This window comes from Jaculus jaculus, chromosome 3, assembly GCF_020740685.1.
Source record: "Jaculus jaculus isolate mJacJac1 chromosome 3, mJacJac1.mat.Y.cur, whole genome shotgun sequence".
Lineage (NCBI taxonomy): Eukaryota > Metazoa > Chordata > Mammalia > Rodentia > Dipodidae > Jaculus > Jaculus jaculus.
This window is the reverse complement of record NC_059104.1, coordinates 89,778,110-89,799,829: the sequence shown is the minus strand read 5'-3', so window position 1 is coordinate 89,799,829 and position 21,720 is coordinate 89,778,110. Positions and strand designations below refer to the sequence as shown.

General features: G+C 38.0%; 1 protein-coding gene across 1 annotated transcript; it reads right to left on the bottom strand.

Annotated features, from left to right (window-relative positions):
- Positions 1-12,019: 12,019 nt before the first annotated feature.
- On the bottom strand, positions 12,020-12,952 carry LOC101596195 (olfactory receptor 148). The gene has a single exon (XM_004670557.2). The coding sequence runs from the start codon at positions 12,950-12,952 to the stop codon at positions 12,020-12,022; it is 933 nt and encodes a 310-aa protein (XP_004670614.1).
- Between the last annotated feature and the right edge of the window lie 8,768 nt (positions 12,953-21,720).

The window sequence follows — 21,720 nt, the reverse complement described above, 5'->3', positions numbered from 1 at the left end:
GCCTGCAAAGTCTAAGGACCCAGGTTCTATTCTCCCATACCCTTGTAAGCCAAATGCACATGGTGGCTCATGCATCTGGAGTTTATTTGCTGCAGCTAGAGGCCCTGGTACTCTCAATCTCTCTCTCTTTCTGCTTCTTTCTCTCTCTCTCAAATAAATAACTAAAAATAAAGTGTTTAAAAAAAATTTAGACAGAATTGTATCTAAAACATGAAAACAGAAAAATTCAGACATAATTTCAGTCTTATAGAAAAGTTGACAATGTAATCAAAGAATCTATTTATCCCTTACAAAAGTACTCTAAATAGTAAAGTATCATTACTTTGCTTATTCTTTCTTTCCTATCCTATATTTCATAAGCATATTTGTGGAGATTTATATATATATATATATATATATATATATATATATATATATATATATATATATATATACACACACACACATATATATATATGGCAAAATAAGTTGTGGACATTAGATGCAGACACTTACTGCAATGTGTTATTTTGTATAGAAATAACATGTGATATAAATATAAAATCACAATTAAAATCAGAAATGAGTGTCAACATAAAAGCACTGTAATCTATAAAACTGACTTAGCTTTATCAAATAAGTCAACATTCCCTGTATTAAAAATGTTGGCAAGAATGTGAGGAAAGAAGAACTCTTATTTGCTGCTGGTGGGATTGAAACTTGTACAACCACTGCGGAAATCAGTATGGAGTCTCCTGAAAAAGATGAAAATAGAGCTACCAACTGACCCAGCTAATTCCTCTAATGAACATATTCCCTAAAGGCTCCTCTCTTCAGCATAGAGATACTTGCTCAAACTTGTTTATAGATGCTCCATTCACAATAGCTAAGAATTGGAAGTAACCCAGATAACCATGGTTAGAAAATGTTTAATAAAGATGTGGTACATATATACAATGGAATTCTACTTAGAGTAAGGAAAAATGAACAATAAAATTTATAGGAAAATGGACAGATTTGGAACACAAGCATGAAAAGACATGTTTTCCCTCATCTGTGGTTCCTAGCCTGGAACAGCTTGAGTTTCAGACATACCTAATAGGCAACTCAAGGGACAGATAATGAGGATGGAAGGGTTTGTGGTGAAGGGACTGGGAAGGCAGGGGAAATATACACAAAACTAAAGCAAAAGTAAATTAGTAAATAGAAACCTTCCTCCTGGATAGCAGACTAAAAGATATAACCCTCGATAGGAGTATGAGAGGCTCATCTGATAAGAAGGGCTCTGAAGAGGATGGAATGAAGCCTAACTCTAAAAAAACTGGCTCTGGCTTATAGCTCCCAGAACCAGAAATTAATTACAACCCACATTGAGCTGTTGATAGAAGAAATCTATGAAGTTACCGAAACAAGATCGGCTTCTGTCAACATACTTGATTACCCACCTGAGATAAATGAAGAGACAACATGCTGCTAACACAGAACATTGAGAAGTCTGACCAGAATCTATAAGGAAGCCAGCTCCCAGACGATTAGCCCTTACAGTGCTAGAAAGCACTACATGTGCTTCCAGGGGAAAATGGCCAACAATATTGTGAGAATGTAGGGGATACTGCTATATGAAAGCGACCATCCTGACAAGATGTACACACCTGTGCAATGGTGGAAACAGTCTATGTGTGTAATTAATGGCTTTCTTATTGGCTAAGAGATCCACTCAGTGGAAAGAAACCCATAGCTGGAACTGGGAACCAAGTCAGAATCCTATGGAGACCAGGATTGTGGACTCCAGTGAGGAGCTCCCACTAGTCTTTGTCCAAAAAAGAGGCTATATCCATCAAAATCTCTCTAAACAAACTATGTCTGTCCCCTTAAACCTAGGTTGATATCACTCTCTTTTGGAGAATCTGTTTTTTTTTTTTTTTTTGGTATATTTATTTTCCCACTCTCCATTATCAAGCTCCCACCAATCGTGGGCTACAAGAGGACCTACACCTATTAAATTCTCTCTAAAAAGACCCCAAAAGTTATCCATTATTCTGGTGCTAACTTCACTCTCCGTTGGAGAATTTGCTTCTCTTTTTCAGATGGATGCAGATCCTAAAGAGAGAACCAGCCCATCACACCTCAAAAGGGCCCCAGCTGAAACTAAGAGGATTTGGGGAAATGAGAAAGAGTGCTGCTGCTTCCTTGGTGAACCTGGTACCTGCACAAGGGTGAAGGAGATAGACACAGAGAATCCTCAACTCCTACCAAACCAGAGATCCAGAGACACAGAGGCTTCTAAGACCTCAGCACTGAAGCAGACCTAAAATGAGCCCAACATGGCTCAGGGAAATTTGTGGAAGAGGGTGAGGAAAGAATGTTAGAGTCACATGTTGGGTCATTATACTGCACAGAGACATTGCCTCTTACCCATAACGGATGGCTAACCCTATAATACATGACCCATATTCCCCAACAAGGAGGTTCTCTTGGCAGTGGGGTGGGGGGAGGACAGGGAGGAGGCTAAAGATGGTTCCAACATGACTGCAAACACTGTGTACATAACTAATAAAAAGAAGAATAAAATGAGAACAACCAAAATACATCAACAAGACAAGAAAAGTAGCTGATTCCCTATTAGGAGATGAACCACCCCTTGTACATTAACTACAGCCCAGGTGAAACCACAGAGGAACTGGTGAAATGAGCAAAAGTGTTGCTTCTATGGAGTAGTTGACACCTTCACGTCACTGAGAACCTCCAAACCAGGCACAGTTATGGAAGAAGAGAATTTATCTGAAGCTTAGAGATTCAGGGGAAGTTCCATAATGGCAGAGGTGGCCCCACTTCCAGGTCTAAGCAGAGAGAAAAAACCATTGCTGAAAGTCCAGCACAGGCAAGCACACTTAGGAACTCCAGGCACTTTGCCTATCTTTAGACTAGAATTCCAAATCCACCCCCACACCTTAGGACTGGATCCTAGGATCCACCCACAATGGCACTTCCTCAAGCCAGGTGGCTGCATATATAAATTATAAACTTTAATAAAATCCTGTATATATTGAGGACCATCTATTCAAACTACCACACATGGTTAGTTAGACAACCCGTGCCAGGGTGATGGCAATAGACACTGAGGATACACTAAACATGCCAAAGCAGAAACACAGCAGCTGATGAGAGCTCGACACTAAAGTAGACTTAAAAGCTGCCCACCACAACTAGGAATTTTGCCGGAGATGGGGTATAAGTATTATAAGAGCCAAAGAATGGGAGGGATTATCCAGAGGCATTGCCTGCTCACAACTCACAGCCCACTAGAAATCCCACTGAGGAGGGCCCTCAGGGGAGCAGGGGACCAGGAGGAGGGAAATGATGGTAACAACACATGATGAGACCATACAAAGTTTCTCCTTTAATAAAAAAAAAAATCTAGGAACATGCTGTCCTTTATTCTAGAATAAGTTCTGAATCATGCTTTGCAATTCAGTACATTAATGTGTTTTAACATTTCATGACATATTTTATAGAACATCCTTAATTTAAATTTATTTCATATTTTCTTCTGATTAATTTCAGTTGTATACTTTTTTCCAGAAATATTTCAGCAGTGACTTTGTTCTTCCCAATATATCAGGAGAAATTTTTTCAACACTGGTTAAATTATTTCTTTTCATTTGTTAGAGATTGTGTCTGAAAAATTACTAAACTAAAAATGTATTTCACTTTCCATATTAATAATTATCTTCTTTTAAATTTTTTTTAAATATTTAAATAATTTTTATTTATTTATTTGAGAGCAACAGACAGAGAGACAAAGAGGCAAAGAGAGAGAGAGAGAGAGAATGAATGGGAGCGCCAGGGTCTCCAGCCACTGCAAACGAACTCCAGATGCGTGTGCCCCCTTGTGCATCTGGCTAACGTGGGTCCTGGGGAATGGAGCCTTGAACTGGGGCCCTTAGGCTTCACAGGCACATGCTTAACTGCTAAGCCATCTCTCCACCCCCAGTAATTATCTTCTTAAGGGAGAAGTTTTTGTGGCTATGTCAATATCTTCTTAGCTTTATAGACTGTTGGGTTTTGCCACCAATAGATTATGGTTGCCTGAATCAATTATATATATGCTAATTAACTTATGTTATGCATGTCTTTGACTATAACCATGTTAAACTGAATGCAGTGCAACTCAAAAGTATACTTAACATGCCTAAGCTATCAAACCCTCACAACATAGGTGTCTACCTTAAATATGCTCAAAACATTTACTGTATGTTATTGAACTCAATTGTATGCTACAAAGCCTATTTCATAACAAAATATTGAATATATTTTTATTTATTTTATTTTATTTATTTGTTAGGAGAATGGAAAAGGGAGAGAGGAGGAGAGAGAGAATGAATATGGGCACACTTGGGCCTCTAGCTACTGCAAACACATGCACCAGAAGCATGCACCACTCCGTGGCTTTACATGAAAACTGGGAAATCTAGCCCAGGTCATTAGGCTTTGCAGGTGAGTACCTTAACTGCTCCAAAATATTGACTATCTTATATGCACCCACACTGGAGATTTTGTAGCTTTTGTGGGATAAACAAAGAGGACAGTATTGAATTAAGCGTTGGCAGCATAGTACTCTATGTAGCATTAATTGATCACCACTGTGGTTGCATAGCTGACTGACTGAGAGTTGCAGCTGGATTTACTTGGATTAACAAGAAACAGGTAAATGTGAAACTCTTAAAAATAGCTTTGGTGCGTTTCTATGAGATAATTACTGTGTGAGCCAGTGATGCATAACCAACACAGAGTAAGCTACCTCCATAGAAGATTTCGAGCTGTGAGAATGCAAACAATTCTTATTGTGTCCAAATGTGGGACTATGACTTTATGAGACAGAGTGATTGCACTTCTTCTGTAATTGGTGTGACAGTAACACAAGTCACAAAAGAATGGGAGTTAACAGTTTTATACATAAACCGGATTGTTTGTTGTTCAAAATTATTGTACAATAGTTAAGTCTAGATTACAAAAGTACATACAAGAACACAAACCTTTAATAAATGTACAGCAAAAGGAATAAGGGTATTTCAGGAATACCAAATATTATGATGTTACTGCTGGAAATTTCTGAATAATGAAATAAAGAATCAGAAATATATCAAAGTGAGGATTAAGTAGCTACAAGTGAATGAATTCTTTCTTGGATATGCATCCATATGAAACATTTAAGCTTCTCAATAGCATATTTCTAACAGTTGAAATATATATACATTTCAAGACTTATGGACCCAGGATGCCATAATCATGACTTATGTCCTTGGTAGCACAGACAGAAAAAGTGCCTTTTTTCCCTAGTGTTGTGTTTGTTTATGTACTACATACCTGAATCATGAGGCTTCTCACAAAATTCTACATCTGCAATTGGTTTTAAATGACATTATAAAGGATACCCTATTGATATTGTGGTTTTGTTTACAATGTCATGATATGTTTGGAAATATTTTGTCTTTCAAACTTTCAGGGAAGTTTTTGGTAATTTGAAAACCACAGCTTTGTATTTGGGGGAGTTGACATTAATTTAGAGTCTTCATGTTGGAGAAATCAAATGTGTACTAAATGAACTTAAAACCTGTTTCATCCTTCATGAGCCCAGAGCTTAGTGACAGGGAAAAATAATCCCAAGTAAGGCACCTAATTTCAGAATATGACCAATATGAATTTTTGGAAAAAATGAATTTTGGGTCACTTCTTTAATAAACAACCAAAGACAATGTACATTTTTAAAAATTTTCTTTCTGAAATGAGGTAAGAAAATGAATATTCAGAATCAGTATAGATTTCTAGTTTAATATAGTTGGCATGATATTATTGGCATGTTTTACACTATTGTTTTGATATCTATAGTTTCTTCTATTGAGCTATTTTGAATACCCTAGCCAGACATAATTTAGGTAGGATATAATCAGAAAATTCATTTTTGGCTAAGGATAAAGCATGTCATTGGAAACAGAACTTTTATGTTCTGTTGTGAAGAGAGGCCAGTTGGATGGTCTGCTGAGTGATCCTGGCAGCTCTTTCCTCGGGTCTGGAGACAAGAGGCTGACCTGACATTGCTGTCTTGCTTTTGTACTTGCAGTAAAAGGGGTTATAAACTAATATTGCTGATTCAAGGCATATAAGAAGAGAAATGAAATATTATCTTCCATTTATAATCAAGCTTTATTATTAATAAAATTAGCTTTGTACTTTATCTTTCCAAATTGTCAGGTTGATAGTAAAGTTTATTCAATGCTAGTACTCAGAAGTTAGGAAAGACTCAGGTCAAGGATAACTGATTTGACTCCCTTAGTGGGAATGACAACAGTGCTTCTCCTTCAGGGTGTGTTGACTGAGATACTGCACTAGAGAAGCCAACTGTGCTCCACCTCTCATGTCCTTAGAGGAGTGACATTGCATGTTGTAGATGCCCAGTTCAGAACATGAGAGTGTACTTTACATGCTCTTACTCAGCTAGTCGTATAATAAATTATATATTATTTACCTTCATTTCATTCTCCTTTTACTCTTCCTTCTCTTCTTTCTTCTTCTTCTTTTCCTCCTTCTCCTCTTCCTCTTCCTCCTTCTTCTTTTTTTGTATTTTCAGGCAGGATATCACTCAGTTTGCTTGGTTGGACATAAACGTTTTCCATGGCACAGTCAGGTCTTTTATTTGTGATCTTCCATTCCCAGTCTCTGAATATGTTGGATTACTGGCCTGTACCACCATGCCCTATTACCTTTATTTTTTACCATATATTAATTTCCTAATTTCATTTACTTCCCCTCCTAACTGCCACAATCTCATTTGATACCTTGATTTCACTCTACTGGCCTTTTAGGAGAAATCACAGGCCCTGGTCTGCTGTGTGCTCAGCTGCCTGCCCACACTGTTTCATATTATCTTGGAGGAATGCCATCTGATCATTTCTCCCACTGGCAGCTCGCCATAGCCTTCAGATGAAATGAAACTAGTAGGGAAAGAAGGATCCTAGTGTATAAGGCTCTTTCTGGCTTGAACCTTGATGGTCTTTCTACATATATACAGGTATAAAACTTTTGTGGTTTTCTTAAACTCACTGTGCTAAGGATACAAAAAAATGACTGATAAGACTTCCATTCTCTCAAACAGAATACATGGTCATAGCTGTCTCTCAGATTAATAAAAAAGAATTATCATTGAGCTGTGAAGATGGCTCAGCTGTTGAAGTTGCTTGCTTACAAAGCTTGCTGGGCTGGATTCAATTCCCAAGTACCCATAACAGGCCACATGCACAATGGTCCATACATTGGAGTTCATTTACAGTGGCAGCAGGACTTGGTGTTCCCATACTCATACTCCTGCTCTTTCTTACTTATTGCTCACAAATAAAAATTAAAGAGGAAAGAATATTCGCACTTAGACATAATTTAAGTTATAATTACTCAACTCCTTGGAAAGACCTGTGATAATATTGAACTTGCTGAGTTTTTCATCCTCTTTTGTTTAGTCATTCCTCTTTTCATTTTTTGTGAGGAAAAATATAGCGGGATTTAGTGGATACGTAGACCTTGGGTCTGAAATCTACAATTACTCTGATCAAGAGCAATAAAAAGTAACAGAATTGCTAACACAACTCAGTGTAGATGAGGAATTTGTAGTTTTGCTAAATGCTAGTTTGTAGAATTGTGTACAAATGAAGCAGGAAGCTGAGCCCTCTGAAGACCCGGCTGGAAGTCAGAATAGAGGGAAATTTGTCTGTTTTGGAACTGATTAAATAAGGCTTAAGAAGTTTTAACTAGAAAACAAGAGCTGAGCGGAGGGGAAGTCCAAGGTAGGAATCAGAGGATCAAGGAGGTTGGTAGTTTACTAAAAAAAAGTCAGTAGCAGTTATGATGTGTCAAGACTGATGTTATCTACAAAAGGATATAGATGTGGTTTCTCCCCTCAAAGAGCTTTTGCTGTTATAAAAGAAGTTAGAAGCATTTATCAAATCATCATATTTAGAAACTCTAATTAGTTTTGTGCTAGGAAGCAAAGCTGGGTAGATTGAAAGTTTGTAACAGGAGGAAGGTGGCCATGTGGTTCGCTTAGGCTCTTCCTGGTCTGCTCAGACAATGATCATTTGCATAACAACCTGAATTATGATGTGGATTCTGTGAAGTTGAAGATTGACTTTTTAAGCAAATGCTCTACTACCTGGGCTCTGTAGAATTCTAGTCAGCTTCTAGAATATTTGTTGAAAAAGTACTCTGAGTGGAGGCAGCACCATGCCCAAAGGCTGTGCTGGAAAGAAGCCCAGTGTTTGAAGAATCCAGGAAGGAAACAACTGAAATCAACTCCAGCATGAGAAGAGCATGTGGTTACGCATTGGTTACTTTAGAAAGGTAATCTCTGAATTATGAGGTTGAGGACACTTTGCCATAGTCTCAGCAGCACTGTGCTTCAGTATAGCAGAGTTGAGAGGAAATATGGAGAGAGAATTTAGCTACAGAAGGAAAAGTGGTTCTGGGCAGCAGAAGAACATTGACAGACAAACATTTCATATTTCTTGGTCAGGGAACAGAAGAGGAAAAAAGAGTAGGTCAGAGAAATTTTGCTGATGATGTGTGTGAATGACAGCTCTGATTTTGCCTACTTTGACAAGATCAAGACAGATCTTCTGTTGTTTTTTTTTTTTAAATTTACTATACCTGAATACTCACAGAGAATCATAATTCATTTCTCATTAGCAATGTAGAGCATACCCTCTGGGATCCTTTAAGGGTTTTGAACAAATAGAGAAGTGTAACAAATGAACATGAGAATAATTGATTCCCACTCTGTGGGATTAGAATTTTGTATTGCAAATGAGTTAATTATAGTATACAAATAACATACTAACTGCTACAGTCTTGGCTTCAGAAAACCTGTATATTTCTTTCTAAGTAATTACTCTTAATATTTTCCCTAATATAATCTAATGGAATTTTAGCTCAGATTATCAGGATCAGTAGATCCCATTTTGAGGTATCCATTTAGTTCTACCTGTAAAAAAAAAAAAAAAAAAAAAAAAAATATTATTTTAAAAAAAAAATATATATTTTTTTTATTAGGGAAAGAGCGAAAGAGGCAGATAGAGAACGAATGGGTGCATCAGAGCCCCTAGCCACTGCAAATGAACTTCAGACACATGTACTACCTTATGCACCTGGCTTTAAATGGGTCCTGGGGAATCTAACCTTGGTCCTTTGGCTTTGCTGGCAAGTACCTTAACCACTAAGCAATTTCTCCAGGCCACCCCAAAAAATGTTTTTAAAAAGTAAATGGTACAAAATCATTGCAAAGTAATTAAAATAAACATAACATATGAGGAAAGTAATGAAATACCTTGAGATTACAGAGCATAATGTTTATTTGAAGATTCTTTCAAACATCCCTCTATATATGAGTGCATTTATGTGGAGATAAAAAACAAGGTGAAAATATTTCTAGCTTTTGCTTCTTCTACCTGGTATGAGAACTGCCATTTGTGTATCTTGGCTACTTTTCCATCATGTTACTTGCTTTTTGTTGACACTGTTGAGTAAACAGGGCGCGCATTTGTGAAATCTAGTTACAGGTGTTGTTAGGCATGAGAAATATTTAATGTATCCCCAACTTTATTTCCTCCATCAATAAGACTCAATTCATCACTGATTTATTAGGGGTTCATAAGCTATGATGGGGTAAGGGTGTAACACCTGCTGGTGTCTGGCTAAATGCATATATTATGCTCACCAAACTGCCTGGTAAGCACTGCTCTTAATGTTCATACCCACATATTAATGCTACTCTCACTTTTGGTTAGAGAAACTTCTATTTTCAGATAGTGGTGACCTTGGGATAACTCAGAAGGCACCATAGTACTGAGAAGTGACAGAGGAGTGCTCAGCACTGAAATATATCTCTATCTCACCTTCCAAGGCTCTGAGTCCATTGTGGAAGAGGTGGAGGGAAGAATGTAAGAGCCAAAGGAAAGATAAGATTCCTTACAATGCACTCTTCCAGATACAAAATAGTCTGGATATCCATGGCCTCATAGTGCCTGACACTACTTACACAAGATCATCATAATAGGAGGAAAAGATGATGACATCCAAAAAAAAAGGGGGGCTGGAGAGATGGCTTAGCAGTTAAGCGCTTGCCTGTGAAGCCTAAGGACCCCGGTTCAAGGCTCGGTTCCCCAGGTCCCACGTTAGCCAGATGCACAAGGGGCGCACGCGTCTGGAGTTCGTTTGCAGAGGCTGGAAGCCCTGGCGCGCCCATTCTCTCTCTCTCCCTCTATCTGTCTTTCTCTCTGTGTCTCTCACTCTCAAATAAATAAATGAAAAAAAAATTAAAAAAAAAAAGAAGAAGAAGAAGAGGCTGATTGAAAGGCAGAAGGGGGATGATGGGGAGTGGAATTTCAAAGGAAAAGGTGAGAGGTAATTACCATGGTTTATTGTAATAATTATGGAAGTTGTTCACTAAAAAATCTTTTTTAAGAAAAGGATGGAAAGATTAGAGAATGGAAGTGGAATAAAAACCCCTTAAATGAAGACATTACCATGTCCATGAAGAACAAAGTCTACTGGTGAGTGGAATCCTCAATAAATAGCACATCTTGCTTCTCCTTAGATTCTCAGGCATTTGAGAAATAGTTTTCACTTCCATTGTTGGAAACCCCGTTATAACATGTGGCTTGGTGAGAGAATAGAACGAGCATGTCAGCAGCATTGAATGGAGATGTTTCCCCATGAGTTTATGCTGAGAATAGCTTAAAATGTTGGCAGCATGGTGCGGATAACATCGCAACAATAGGTAACATCAAATAACATGGCACAAAGTAGGTCAGAGGTTTGGGGACAAGCCTGGCTGTACTCTCACTGGATATGGCACAAGGAAGACACTTTTTGTTCTATCTACAGGTGGGCAAAGAGTAGAGCAGAATACTAGAGATAACATTAATTATAAACAAGACCTACCTGGTGCTTATTCCTGTTTTATTATTATTATTATTATTTTCTGAACAGGGTATTTCTATCATGAGTTCTCTAGAGAAGTAATGAGGGTTGCTGCATTGTCAAACAGGTCAATGAGGGCAGTAGTATACAAAAGGGCTTAATAGTAGGGACTTTGGAGTCAAGTGTAACTGACCCAACCACAGCTTTATTGAATAATTTAGGCTTGTAAATTGAGGTCTCTCACTCTCAAAGACTTTTTTTGTTGTTTACTTTTTAATTTTTATTTATTTATTTGAGATTGACAGCCAGAGAAAGAGGGAGGGAGGGAGGGAGAGAGAGAGATAGAGAGAGAGAGAGAGAATGAGAATGGGTGGGCCAGGGCCTCCAGCCACTGCAAATGAACTCCAGATGTGTGTGCCCCCTGTGCATTTGGTTAAAGTGGGTCCTGGGGAATCGAGCCTCGAATCAGAGTCCTTAGGCTTCACAGGCAAGCACTTAACTGCTAAGCCATCTTTCCAGCCCTCTCAAAGATCTTTTAAGGAATGGATAAATTCTATTGTGCAGTAGTAATAGGAAAATTAAATAAGTTGATATATATGAAGAGGTCATCCACTGGTTGAAAGACAGGTCCATACTCTAATGTTTAGTTAATTCTCTGTGAAATAGGGGAACTCAAATGATGGTAGGCAGAAAAACAAAAAACAAAAAACAGAACAATTACATTCAAAGTAGATCAGAAATTGAAATGAAACTGGATTTGGCAAAGAGAATGGTTGTAGCTCAGTTCTTGTCTACCTTCAATAACAAAACAATTATACTTTACAGGGACAATAAATCCAAGCCAGCTATTTTCTGTGCTTGTGAATTCCTTGCCCTAGGTAAAACTATACAGAACAATTTTACCTATAGATTCAATTATGGGATCTCAGTGATGATGTGGTTATACTAAAAATAGAAAATCCTATAAACAAACAAATATGTTGCTTTCATAGCAAGTGGTTTCTATGATGCGCTTATTTGTTTAAGAAAATGGAATAGAAAGTTGATGACAACAGACAACAACCATCTCCATAATTCATTCCTGAACACCAAAGATTGCATTTTGAAGTACCTTTCTCAGGGACCTTTTTACTTCCTTGTTCCTCAGGGAATAGATTAAGGAGTTCAGCATGGGGGAGACAATGTTATTTAATATTTGCACAATGGCACCAAGCAGGGGGTTGGGTGTGCGTTGCAGGTAGATAATGATGACAGGTCCATAGGCACAGAGAATTGCAGTGAGGTGGGCGCTGCAGGTGGAGAATGCTTTCTGCCTGCCCTCTGCTGAACGGATTCTCAGAATGGCAATCCCGATGTGAGCATAGGAGACACAAACACTGAACAGAAGCATGAGAGCCAGAAAGCCGACATTAATGGAACCCACTCTCTGGGCCAGGGTACTGTCAGTACAAGACAGGGGCAAGACAGCAGGAAGGTCACAAAAGAAGTGGCCCACCTGATTGGGCCCACAGTAGCTTAACTGAAAAGTAAAGGAGGTCAGAATGCTGGCTTGAAGACTTCCCACCACCCAGGCTACTGTGACCAAGCTCACACACACTCCAGGTTTCATAATAAGCATGTATCTCAGAGGGTGACAGATGGCCACGTAACGATCATAAGCCATTGCAGAGTAGAGGCAACCTTCAGTAGAACCCAAAAAATGATAGAAGAAGAGCTGGGCAGCACATCCCTTATAAGAGATGGCTCGGCTCTTGCCAGAGAGATAAAGTAGCATCTTGGGACAAGTTACAGATGGGAACAGTATATCAAACATGGATAGCAGTCCCAAGAAGAAGTACATTGGGGTGTGAAGAATAGATGAAGAAATGATGACTGTAAAGATGAGCAAATTTCCAAGCAACGTGAAGAAGTAGATAAATAAGAAGACAATAAAGAGCAGAGTCTCCAGTCCTTCTGTCTGAGGAATTCCCAGTAGAATGAACTCATTCAGCAATGTGTGATTTGTCATCGTCTTGTAGCGGTGCTCTGGATTTTCACCAAAAAAACAAAAAAGTGAACATATGAATGTGGAGACTAATTGTGACAGATACAGTCACCTACATGTTTTTGATCATCAATGTTTTTTGTCAATGAAGTTTATCTTGAAAATAAGAGTTAGTAATCCTTTCACAGTCATTTCAGTGTTAGGAGATTATAGCATTTCACACCTAGAGACGGACTTCATCTTAAATATTAATGCAAAGGAAAATGAAATATTAGTATGGGAAATAATGAACAATCTAAAATCACAAAGACCCAGTAACAAACAGAGGAACATAACTTATTCAATTAAAATAACCCATTGTGGGCTGGAGAGATGGCTTAGCGGTTAAGCGCTTGCCTGTGAAGCCTAAGGACCCCGGTTCGAGGCTCGGTTCCCCAGGTCCCACGTTAGCCAGATGCACAAGGGGGCACACACGTCTGGAGTTCGTTTGCAGAGGCTGGAAGCCCTGGCGCGCCCATTCTCTCTCTCTCCCTCTATCTGTCTTTTTCTCTGTGTCTGTCACTCTCAAATAAATAAATAAATAATTAAAAAAAAATAACCTATTGTATAATGTGGATGGAGAACTGGAATCCAACCTAGAAGATTGTTTCTCTTAATTCTTTTTTTTAAGCATTGTTAGTCATTCAACAGTAGTATCAAATACCCTAAATTATCTTCACATTTCAACTTGGGCACCCTCATCTCTGATTCAAAGTATGAAACACCACAGAATGCAAGAAACCCATGGGTTTATGTTGTGCTGATATCTTTCTAATTACAGACATCTCTTCGTCCAAACTAATATATAAGATTATATGACAATGCTCATTTGCACATATTATTTTCTGAGATTTTGAATTATCTAGAATTTATTAGCTGCATTGGATTATGCAGGTTGTAGATATAAGTGAAGCCACTAGGTATGGACACAAAATTATCTTCACATTTCAACTTGGGCACCCTTACCTCTCATTCAAAGTATGAAACACCACAAAATGCAACAGACACTTGGATTTATGTTGTGTTGATATCTTTGTAATTAGAGACATCCCTTCATCCAAACTAATATATAAGCTTATATGACAATGTTCATTTGTACATATTATTTTCTGAGATTTTAAATTATCTAGAATTTATCAGCTGTATTGTATTATGTAGGTTGTAGGTATTAGAAGCCATTACATATGGACAGATATGAGTATGGAATATTACACAATGTCCAGTTATCTTTTCTGGACATTTAGAGCAATGAAATAAAACTCTTTTAATTCTGGAATTCATGCATCCTTTTTGTTTCCAAAAGGTTTTTATTTAGAAAACCAATTGTTGTAAAAATATTCATTAGACAATTTTCTTAGTGAATAGTAGTATACAAATCAGTATTATTAAGTAAAGGAATGATATTATAAAACAGAACTCTAGAATATATTCTGTTCAGTATTCATAAACTTTGTGTGTTTGTGTTTATTGGTTGTTCTTCTGTAATCCCTACCTTTGCCACTGGTAGCCTGCTGCTCTTTTCTTTCTTTCTTTCTCTTTTTTAAGGGAAATAAGTAACTGAATCTTCTCAGCACCCAAATCTATCTCTGTGTGGACAGCTGTCTGTTGGATTGATTGCATTTCCAGGCATTGAGAATCATGCAAGAATAGATGAGGCATTCTTTTCCTCCTTTGCTTTTATTTTCTTAAGACAAAAATCATGTAAGAATTACACAATTGCAATTGTTGTATCTTTAGCATTTAATTCTTAATCATTTTCTCTAAAATTCCTTTATAATTAGTGGTTATTAACTGATAATTTTATCTTCTAAAAACGTTTAAGTGTTATAGATCAATATTATTAATATATATTCAAGTACTCTGATGTAATTGAGTCCAAATTGTATTAATATGCAAGTTCTCTGAGAGTAAGAGCCATTCAATCTATCTTTGAAGCTGCAGCATTTAGCACAGGCTTGTTGAAGAGCTAGCATTTAAATATTTGCTACTTGCATGAGTGAATGACAAGTTGGAAAGGTAGTTATATTTGAGTATGTTTCTATGAAGAGACCATACCTGTTATTTTTCATTAGCATATCTCTAGAATAACATTTTTGTGGTGTTAGTATTCATTTACTGTTAACACACAAAATTTTCTAAGGCTTTTAAATGATTGCCCTCATACCTAGAGTATATTTAGGCCTCTTTTAATAAACTCCAGAACACAAACATTGCTTTGATCCAGATCCTAACCCTAAATGAAAATCATTTCCATGTGGACAATCTGATTCTTGAGCCAGGAGGAAATGGACAAGCACTGAACATGTTCATAATTGATGGTAATTGTATAGAATGACAATGAAAACATCATTATAACTAAAAAGTTCTGTAGCAAAACAAAGAATGTAGATAGGGATTAGCATAAAATAACTGAAAAAGGGCAAATTTTATTCATACAACCATAATATACTTAAGATACACTTAGATTGTGTACCTTAGTTCTTTTGGTAATTAAATATTCAATAATAGTATTACTACTATTAAGTCAATTAATTCATTTTTGTCCTGGTGTTAAGTCTATGGAGATTTTTTTATTGCATTGAGTTGTTCAAATTTTTGGATTCTTGTAAGTTCTTTCCCTAGAATACCTTTGCCTATTTCCTAAGGAACATCATCTACAGTCATGTTCAGCATTATGGAAGAGAGTTCATGGCAATTGGGTGGTTCTTGTGTTCTGTCATGGCCATCTCTCTACAAATACATCTTTGGAGTGTTTAAGACAATTTCAAACCATTCCTCAAAATAAAAAGTGGTAAAGAGAAGGCTGAGAAGTACTTGTTAGTATGGATTAAGTTCAATCCCCTTTATCAGAAGAAAATAAAAGTCCTCTAAACCTTAATATCTTTTGATCTACAACTTAAGATATGTTGCTATAATAGTGCTTTGCTCCATTAACAAAGATCATTTCAGAGCTGGGCATGGTGAGGCATACCTATAATCCCAGAACTAGCAGGTGCTGGGCTCCTTCCCAGCCAGGTAGGTAGTTCTGAGGGAAGGACCAGGCCTGCTGGTTCCTCTCTAGGGGTTGAGGAGGATGATGAGCGTCAGATGACCCAGACCTCTCCTGGCCACCAGAGAAAAACCACACTGAGTTGGGAGTCTTTTCCATGCAGCAGCTCACAATAAAAACTTGCTTTATTACTCTGAGGAGTTGCCTATATCATGCTGGGGACAAAGGCAGGGATTTTAGGATGGGGGAAGAGGTTAGGGCCAATAGTAAACTTTTGAAATGGTAATTACAATTGCCACGTGGAGGTGGCAGGCCAGAAGCCGTTAGGCATATTGCTGAGTCCTAGCTGGCCAGAGACAGGTTGCCAAAGTTTAACTAGGCTCAGGAAGTTCCACTAGGCCTCATGCCTGGGCCTTTCAGAGCCCAACAAGCAGGGATAGAGACAGGAGGTTCCGGAGTTCAAGGAAATCCCTTACTGCCAAATGAGTTCAAAGCAAGCATGGGGCATTTCCAAAAACGGGGCAGGTTGGATACATGGCTTAGCAAGTAAGAGCACTTGTTGGCTGAACAAGCAGGAAAGCCTGAGGCGGCCTGAGTTTGTTCCCCCAGCACTCATGTAAAACTCTGGGCATGCAAATACGGCATATAATGGAGGGGAGGGAATTATTATGGTTTCTTGTCTATATTTATGGAAGTTGTCAATAAAAACTTTTTTTAAAAAAAATTATTTATTTGCAAGGAGAGAGAGAAGAGAGACAGAAAGAGAGAGAATGGGCATGCCAGGGCTTTCAGCCACTGCAAACAAACTCCATATGCATGAGTCCCCTAGGCATCTGGCTTACGTGGGTCCTGGGGAACCAAACCCGGGTTCTTTGGCTTCTTAGACAAATGCATTAACCTCTAAGCCATCTCTCTAGCCCCATTTTTTCTATTGATTAACTCAGGTAATATTTTGTTAGCAGAATTGCTGTTAAAAATAAGCACAATGACACTTTGTCTTCTACTGTGGATAAGACAGAGAATCTACTGCTGTCTGAGGGAGAGGGCACAGCAGGGAAGAGTAATGGGAAAATGCACGGTCTTAAGATGTACATGTTGACCTTCAAATGTTTACTGGTTCTTTCTTGTGAATTTTGTGCTGTTTATCATATTCAGTTTGTTATCTGTCAAAAAGATATAGTAAGATATACTACTAAATGTTTGCAGAATAAAAGAGGGAATGTTGTGTGAGGCATCCATTACAGTTTCTGATTTTTCTGTTTGTTTGTTTGTTTGTTTGTTTGTTCGAGGTAGGGTCTTGCTCTGGCCTAGGCTGACCTGGATTTCACTATGCAGTTTCAGGGTGGCCTCAAACTCACAGAAATCCTATCTCTGCCTCCCAAGTGCTGGGATTAAAGGCATGCACCACCATGCGTGGCTAATTCCTTATATTTTTCAGATGTCCAGAAACTAATTTACTCCTTCAGTTTAGGCAAAAGAAGAAGCACACTGGTATAATGTTACTCTAACTCTAAAAATAAGTGATGTAGAGTAGTGTGTAGAAAACCCACTCACGCCTCCAGAAAAGGCTGCATTTTCTTGAGATAGACATCTAGCAGGTAATGGAGAAGAATGGAAACCATGGCTTAAGTGCCTTTTGCATCCCTCCCAGCCCATTCCCAACACAGCAAAATTTGATGCTAGTGCATTACAGCAATTATTTGCAGGGGAAAGCATGAGTCATACTGTTGGGGATTCTAAAAGAGCAAAAGCCTGATTTCCAATGACATTCAATGTAAAAACAAACAAACAAAAAATACTATGAGACATAACTTATCAAAATAACACAATTAGGGGCTGGAAAGATGGTTTAGCAGTTAAGGCCTACAAAGCCAATGGACACAGGTTCAATTCCCCAGGACCCATGTAAGCCAGATACCAAAGGGGTGCATGTGCCTTGAGTTCATTTGCAATGGATGAAGGGTCTGGCATGTCCATTCTCTTTCTGACTCTTTCTCTTCCTCCCCCAAATAAATAAGTAAATAAATGAAACATTAAAAAAAAAATTTAGTCTGACATTACTGACTATTATTTAAAAATTTTTTTGTTCATTTTTTATTTATTTATTTGAGAGCGACAGACATAGAGAGAAAGACAGATAGAGGGAGAGAGAGAGAATGGGGTGAGCCAGGGCCTCCAGCCTCTGTAAACGAACTCCAGATGCGTGTGCCCCCTTGTGCATCTGGCTAACGTGGGACCTGGGGAACCGAGCCTCGAACCAGCGTCCTTAGGCTTCACAGGCAAGCGCTTAACCGCTAAGCCATCTCTCCAGCCCGTGACTATTATTTTATAACATTTATCTCTATGAGTTTAAGTATAAATTTAAAATATAAAACGTTAAGACTTCTTACCACTTTACACCCATGACTAGACAGAGTCATAGACATCCAAGACACATGAAAAAAGAATGATAATTCAAATAGCAACTTAGTGTTATACCCTAATAAGATGGATACAGTTTCCTGGGAAAACAAGTTCAAAAACATTTTTTGTTTTCTAAGAAAGACTTCATGGTATACTCAATAGAACTCAAATCAAATTTCAAAAGTCTGAGTAGAACTCCATTGTATAAATGTGCCATATTTTCATTATCCACTTGTCAGTTGAGGGACATCTAGGCTGGTTCCATTTCCCAGCTCTTGTGAAGTGAGTGGTAATAAACATGGTTGAGCAATTATCTCAAAGGCAATGAGATGAGTCCTTAGGACATATGCCTATGAGTGCTATAGCTGGGTTATATGGTAGATCTATTTTTAGGTGTCTTCGGAACCTCCACACTGATTTCCACAATGGCTGGGTCAGATTGCATTCCCACCAACAGTGTAGAAGGGTTCTTCATTGTAGTTTTAATCTTCATTTCCCTGATGACTAGGGATATAGAACATTTGTTTTAGATGCTGATATGCCATCCACATTTCTTCTTTAGAGAACTCTCTATTTAGTTCCATAGGCCCCTTTTTTAATTGTTTTATTTCTTATTCAATTTTTTGAGTTCTTTGTATATACTAGATATTAATCCTCTATCAGATGTATAGCTGGCAAAAATTTCTTCCCATTCTGTAGGTTGCCTGTTTGCTTTATTCACAGTGTCCTTTGCCATACAAAATCTTTGTTATTTTATGAGGTCCCAGTGGTTAATATGTGGTTTTATTGCCTGAGCAATTGGGGTTATATTCAGAAAGTCTTTGCCAAGACAAATATGTTGAAGGGTTTCCCCTACTTTTTCCTCTAGCAGTTTCAGAGTTTCAGGTGTGATGTTAAAGTCTTTAGTCCATTTGGACTTAATTATTGTGCATCGAAAGAGAGAAGAATCTATTTCCATCCTCCTCAGATACATACCCAGTTGTCCAAGCACCATTTGCTGAAGAGTCTGTCTTTTCTCCAATGAGTATTTTTGGTAGTTTTATCAAGTATCAGGTGGCTATAGCTACCCGGACTTACATCTGGGTCCTCTATTCTGTTCCATTCATTTGCATGTCTGCTTTTGTGCCTGTACCAAAAAGCCAATTTAAATTCTGGCCATTTTTTCTTTAGCAGTACATAGGATGGTTGGAACCCAGGTGGCCATTCATGACAGACAAATTGTTTCCCCCTTAGCCACACTCCTAGTTCCCCAGTTATGTTGTTGGATAGTGTGAATATGGCTTTATAACTTCTAAATTTAGGTTCTTTTAAAGGAAGAAATTGTGCACCACCATTACTCTCAACATTAAATCCACAGTTAAAATTTGTCAATACAAGTAGAATTCTTTTGAGTGTAAAGGGAATATTGCTATTAACAAAATTGGGACAATGAGTGCAAAATAGAAAAGTTTAGGACATACTACCAGCTTGACCTCATTTGCTCCTCATTTGTGCCCCACAAATCTGAATTTAGATGTGTACCAGTATAATTCTTGGACATGTGAGATGTTACTGCAATTTATATTTGGCTTAGAGTGGCCACTCAACTAATAGCTGTTTCTCACTGAGATCATACTTTCCTCAAAGAATTGATGGAAAGACTTAATAAGATGATGTTCTTATAAGATTTTGCTATATGGAATTATGGTATACAATGCTGGTCATTATTTTTCATTGTGAAAGTTACTTGTTTAAATTTCGGAAGTTGCTAGCACTGAATTAGTATGAATGCTAAAACCTGGATGAGATGACTAGGGGAGATTAAGAAAGCCTGAAAAGACCTAGGACTAGAAAGCAACAAAGAACTGGAAATGTTACATTTTAGATATTGAGAGGGAAGGCACACTCTCAAGAAAAAAAAAATGCACTCATTTTATCAGAGGATTGGGAGAACCCAGTGGGTGTCTTTCACAAATCTTTGATAAACATTAGTTTCTCCTTGTGAAGGGGTACATTCAACTAATTTGTATAATTATCTAATTTTGTGGTGTTATGAGACACAGATTGCGGATTTATTGGCAATAAACAATAATTCTTTAAAGGAATGCACCAATGCAAACTGTGCACAGTGTGAGAGACCCTGAATGGGCCTTGACCATCCCATCAGTGGAGAAGAGAACCCTGAATGGTGACTTTTTACCACCACTCCAGAGGGGTAAAGTGAAATGTGAGGAGAACAGCGAGATGATTTGAGCACTTACATTCTCACAGGATCATAATGGCTCTGTGAGGGAAGATATTTTCCCTCCTTTTATCTTCACATTCTTCTACAAGGTTGTGGGGCTCTCCATTCCAACCATCTCTCTTCCTAGATGCCAGCATTTTGACTTTAATTCTCCAGCTGCAGACCTCAAATGGCTTTTATGTCTCTCAGAATTGCACAGAGAGGGTGGTCTACATCCTAGGTGATAGGGTGGCTTGCTTTTAGCAGAAGTAAAAAGATCTGCCTTTGTGGCATTTTAAATGTTGTCATGTCCCTCTGGAGCCTCACTGGGGTTATAATGGAAATCTCAGGGAGCAGGAGCCCTGTGAGCACAGGGAGCAATTATACACTGAGTGTTGACAGAATTTCAGTTGCAAAATAGAGCACAGTCATGAAGATAATCTAGTAAGAAATTGACAAAGAACTTGTGAGTCCTTCATGATCACCTTTCTTATTGTTCTTAAGCTCATAGCAACCTAAGGACAGGTAAGGAAATGTCTAGCTGAATAACTATAGATGAGTCTACCTGTGCTTTCTTTCAGTATGCAAAGAAGGGGAGCATCACCAATGGAGAGGGGGGACACATTTGTATGGACATAACTAAGCAAAGAAAGATCTATAAATCCATGCACCACATATACATGGTTCTGTCAATAAGCACTAGGCAGATTACATTGGCCATGTGGTTCCATAGGATTTTCATAGAGCTGAAAAATCCTATTGCCTAGTGATTCCCTAGCCATCGTAATGTAACACCTCAGTGAGTCATCTCTTGATGGGGATGCTGGTGTAAATAAGCCTACTGCACTGCCAGTCAAGCACATAGCACATGCAATTGTGTAAGGTGTGTATTTGTTTATATGTATAATTACTGAGTACATTATTATTTCTCTCATGGTTTTAGTGTACTCTTGTTGCTTATAAAGAAATGAAATATTCTGTAAATCCATACCTTTTTTCACCTTGTGCATCAATAACCTATATGGCATAATTTATTCATATACCATTGAGGGTTGTGTATGTACACCATGAAGATATAGCCAATGACACATTTCTTAGAACACGGCCCATAGCTGAGGAATTCATAATTGTACTATTTTTTTCACTACCAGATATTTA

Coding starts and splice junctions, on each gene's coding strand:
- LOC101596195 (XM_004670557.2), bottom strand. CDS start 12,952: ATGACAAATCACACATTGCTGAATGAGTTCATTCTACTGGGAATTCCT.